This window comes from Temnothorax longispinosus, unplaced genomic scaffold (genome assembly GCF_030848805.1).
Source record: "Temnothorax longispinosus isolate EJ_2023e unplaced genomic scaffold, Tlon_JGU_v1 HiC_scaffold_202, whole genome shotgun sequence".
Taxonomy (NCBI): Eukaryota; Metazoa; Arthropoda; class Insecta; order Hymenoptera; family Formicidae; genus Temnothorax; species Temnothorax longispinosus.
Window position 1 is genome coordinate 1 of NW_027270017.1, and position 5,000 is coordinate 5,000.

The 5,000-nt window shown below is 37.4% G+C and overlaps 1 protein-coding gene across 2 annotated transcripts; it reads left to right on the top strand.

Annotated features, from left to right (window-relative positions):
* Positions 1 to 1,463: 1,463 nt before the first annotated feature.
* LOC139823890 (uncharacterized) lies at positions 1,464 to 4,994 on the top strand. 2 transcript variants are annotated; one of them, XM_071796367.1, is made up of 5 exons: positions 1,464 to 1,601; positions 3,030 to 3,164; positions 3,427 to 3,528; positions 3,638 to 3,706; positions 3,807 to 4,994. In XM_071796367.1, the coding sequence occupies exons 3-5, from the start codon at positions 3,438 to 3,440 to the stop codon at positions 4,103 to 4,105; spliced, it is 459 nt and encodes a 152-aa protein (XP_071652468.1). In that variant the 5' UTR covers positions 1,464 to 1,601; positions 3,030 to 3,164; positions 3,427 to 3,437; the 3' UTR covers positions 4,106 to 4,994. The 2 variants fall into 2 exon arrangements, with proteins under 2 accessions (XP_071652468.1, XP_071652467.1); XM_071796366.1 differs by lacking the exon at positions 1,464 to 1,601 and adding an exon at positions 2,183 to 2,592.
* Positions 4,995 to 5,000: the final 6 nt, after the last annotated feature.

Here is a 5,000-nt window from a genome sequence, read left to right on the forward strand (position 1 = left end):
GTAACTGATCAAACGTGGATTTCAAAATTATATTCTATAAAAAAAAAAATAGAAAATACAAGTGTTATTCTTATAGAATATATAAAAATAAATCTACAATATACATACAAACTTTATTAATGATGGAATTGTGACTGCCCTCCATTAATTATAGGACTAGAAGAGAGTTAATCGGCTGAGTGAGAACAGAAAGAAGAAATTTACAAAAAAAAGTTAGAAAGCTTGAAAAACAGATGGACACATACCGCATAATAATAACACATATGTAATTGTAATCAGCATTGTAATGAGCATAATTATATATTTACCTTATTTTATTTCATATAACAAGCAATATAAAATATTTCAAACAGATTTTATTACGAGTGCATTGGTAATTGATAGGACGCAGTAGAATTTTATAATTCACATTTAGTTATCTCTGATGTGTATGTATATAAATATAAATATATAAATACATATATGTATATGTATATGTGTATATATATATATATATATATATATATAATTATAAAATTATATATATATATATCTAATATACATATATATATATAGATAATATCTAATTTGTAAACATTCGTGCGATAATAAGATACCGAGCAGCAAAGTGACGTTTGTTGTCTAGTGCCCGCGTACTCCCTGCGCTCGAATGGCAAACATGAACGACGTTGTCGCGGAGGGGATGGAGGAGGAAAAATAAAGCGGCAAAATGTCGAATGTGAGCGCGGAAACAACGAACGACGTGCAAGGTAGACACGCGACACGCGAACGAGTCTCTTTGCTACGAGCAGCGTGAGAGAAAGGGAAAAAAAATAGACCGCATCTGAGCTATGACAACAATAACGTAACTTCGCGTACTTATTCGAAGAACCGGCAACAAAAAGAAACGCATTGGCGAGCGCGTCGCGATCGAACGACGTAGGATGATCGCGCGAGTAAGTGATCAGTGCCCGGTGCACGATCGATGCGCACGGATTATGGTTTCGCTCGATTCGGCCCATCGCCATCTTGTCCGAAGCCCATGTTGGAAGCGGAACCCCGCCGCAAGGGACGCCGACCGATTTCGCGGGAAAACGCCTTTGGTGGAATGCAGTCGCGCTAAAAATCAATGCCGTTCCCGGGATGCGAAAGACGATAGGCGCTGTAAATCGTGTCCGATCGCGTGGCATGACCATGCCGGGGCACTTGAGTGGCGGGTAGACGGACGAAAAGAGTCTTACCTGTCCTCCTGCGAGTCCTGGCCATTCTCCACGGCGTCCCCGCCGCCGCCACCGGTACCGCCGCTCTCGGCCTCACCGTTCTTCTCGAAATTTTGCTCCGCCACATCCTCACTGAAGTCCTTGTTCTCTTGCTGATCAGCCATTGTTTACAGCCGCGTTTTGCGCACTCGCCGCGTTAACGATACGAGGGAAGCTCGGGAAGATAGAAAATAATCACAATCGCACTTATATCAGTGGACGACTGCGGAGAGACAGATCTACGGCAAAGAGAAAAAGACGACGAGTAGAATACCCACATTAGTTCTGGGAACGCCGGATCGACCTGCTCTCTGCCGGGAGCCCCGGGAGGAAGACGGAAACCGGAAACCGTATCGACCACAGGTCTGTTTCTATGAAGATGCAAACCCATGCAGCGGAATGGCGTACGCAGAAAATCGCGGAACGAGAGCCTTGACCAATCAGGCTGGTTTCACATGAGGCGTAAGATGCGTATGCGTAACTTGCGTGAGCCAATCAAATCATCTCAGCTACTATACGCGTATGATACGATTAAATACTGAGACGATTTGATTGGCTGACGCAAGTTACGCATACGCATCTTACGCCCCATGTGAAACCAGCCTCACAAGCGTTTCGTGATTTTCAGCGGATAGTTTTATGCTAAAGGTGAAATTTCATGGGCAGTGAAAAGTAGCAGCAGATCGTACTGATTGGCTACAAAATAGAGAAGTTCTAGGAACTCGAGAACTTCTCTATTTTATAGCCAATCAGTACAATCTGCTGCTACTTTTCACTGCCCATGAAATTTCACCTTAAAATTCCATAGACGCGGAAACGCCGTGCAGTAGAGTGCGTTGACCAATCAGAAGGCTGCCGCAAGTCGCCTGCGGCAAAATCAAAATTTGTGATTGGTCAACGCACTCTGCCGCACGGCGTTTCTGCGTCTATGGAGTCTTAGCATTAATTTTCTTCGCGGAACTGCGCAATTCGATATGTGTATGTATAGGTATCCTAAGAGCACAGTTGACGGAAAGTCGACGGCAAGTTGACTTTTATAAGCCGACTTCCAGTCGACTTCTAAAAATGACGGAAAGTCGACTAAAAGTCGACTTCTAAATAGTCGACTTATAGAAGTCGACGGAAAGTCGACTTTTAAATAGTCGACTTATAGAAGTCGACTAAAAGTCGACTTCTAAATAGTCGACTTATAAAAAGACGGAAAACAGTCAAGCGGTGCGTCATGCATCATCAATATGGCGGCGAATCTCAAGGAGGCTAGAGGAACAGAGCTTACGCGAGTGCGAGGAAGGGCCTAAACAGAATGAGGTTCTTCAGTGAAAGCTAGCTATAGTGCAGCACCATATCAAAATCGGTAGTATTCCGCGCGAGTTTCAAACACTAATTGTTAACATATGGGAAAAATCAGTATTGTAATAAAAATATTATGACTGTATGTCAATTAATAATGTTTGTTCGCATTCATTAACTGAAATAACTCTGTTACAATTTGGTTCGCCGGGTAAAGAGTATGGCCGGAAATTTATGTGTTTATATTTTTATATTTTTCGACATAAATTTACTTGAAATACATCTCAAACATAAGTAAAATTACTATCAGCAAAATTAAAAAAATTTTAAGTACTGAAACATTAATTTAATAACAATAATATCGAGGCACTTTTTTATGATTTGTATAGTTGATCACTTTGGCGTTCAACAGCTCCTCAGAATTGTCGATAATGTCATGTTTTTAATGCACGTTTCGATTAATAATTAATAATTAATTAATTACGGAATTTATTGATGCAGCTCGTGTGTGCTCAGCTCATTTTAATGAGTCATGCTACAAGAAGGTGTCCTTCGTAGACGAGTTAGCAGGAACACCAAGGAATTCTAGGCCCCTCAACCCAGATGCTGTACCCTTTGCATTTCCAGGGAATAATGGTAATATGTATTTTATTTAAGATATTCATATTCGTTATTAAATTTAGATTTGGACTCAATAATTTTCATAAATAAATTATATCAACGAACACCTTTTTTCACGTTCATATAAGAATTCTAAATAATAAACATTATCTGCGAAAGTCTTTCTCTGTTTAGCTTCTATTAGGAGTAATTTTCCAATTAATATTTAATATTTAATAATTTCTCTTCACTTCTATTATTATGTTATTATTTTCTTATTATTACAATTATTTTTCAGACTTCCAGCAGATGCTTCATGAAGTCTGTGAATTGAGCCCCGTAAATGTTATTGCAACATCCGCAGAGACGTCCACACGTATCAATGCTCCTATTAGTAATTGTAAGTTTATTATTAGTTAATTCAACTGTGTGTTATATTGTATACACTGTATGCGATTAAGAAATATTTAGCTTTGGGTTGAAAATTAATATTTCAATAAATATTTCAGTGGCTGACCAGATATCAGAAGCTACAGTGACCTGTGAAGATCCAATGACGTCAACACTTGATATCTCCGGTAGGTATATTTATTATGCACAATTCCCAGTAATTTAATGGAGATTGTTTATTTAACAATTACATCTATAACATAACGACTTATTACAATTATTTTTCAGCATCTGACCAGATGATTGGCGAGTTCAACGAAACGAGTTCCAGCATAGAACCAGCTGCATCAACATCTGCTGCCACGTCTACCAGTATCACTGGTTCTGGCGAGTTCAACAAAATGAGTTCCAGCATAGAACCAGCTGCATCAATATCTGCTGCCACGTCCACCAGTATCACTGGTTCTGGCGAGTTCAACGAAATGAGTTCCAGCATAGAACCAGCTGCATCAACATCTGCTGCCACGTCCACCAGTATCACTGGTTCTATTCGTACGTATAAAATATTATTTTTTACTATTTTTTAATTTTTTTTAATTTGGAAACCAGTGTCGTATGAACAACATTGGTACAGGTAACAAATATTACTGCAAATATTACTGTTTTACTGCATTTCTGCCTTCGATAAAGAACTTGTTATGTATTCAAATTCTTTATCGATGATTTATTTGAGACCTAAAACTTTATTATTTTTATTGTTAAAAGTATTGTAATTTAGAATTTCATTATTGCTACCTAAAGAAAAGTTGGCTCAAATAAATCATCGATAAAAAATATGTACACATAAAAGTTCTTTATCGAAATAGAATTACAATACAACTTTCTTCGTACAAAAAATGTAGGTCTAAAATTCACTAGCTGTGACTAAAATGTATTAGTCCTTTAATTTATAAAAATGTACATATGTTAGTCACCGACAGTAAATTTGAGACCTACATTTTTTGTACGAAGAAACTTTTACTACATTTCTGCTTCGATATAGAACTTTTATGTGTATTAAAAGCTTTGTAATGAACAGTTTGATTATTGTTACTTAAAAACAATTTTTAGGTCTGAAATAAATAATCGAGAAAGAACTTTTATGCGTGCATATTCTTTATCGATGATTTATTTAAGGCCTAAAACTTTTTTTAAGTAGCCATAATAAAATTTAATTACAAAGCTTATAATGAGAGTTCACATTGCGTAGTCGAGACGTAGCATCGGTCGGGCTCGGACAAACAGTACACAGTTCTGTGTAAAATAGAACTCATTCGTGTTTCTTTCTTTCTGTGTATAATTTTGCATTTTAACTGTGAATTGGTATATCACTAAAAGCTCTCAAAGTGCTTGCGCGTGAAATGAAGACATTGTTGATTAACAAAATTAATTATGTTCTCTCTGGAGGTTATTTCTTCAAAAATGTAATTTTCTGCAAAAATT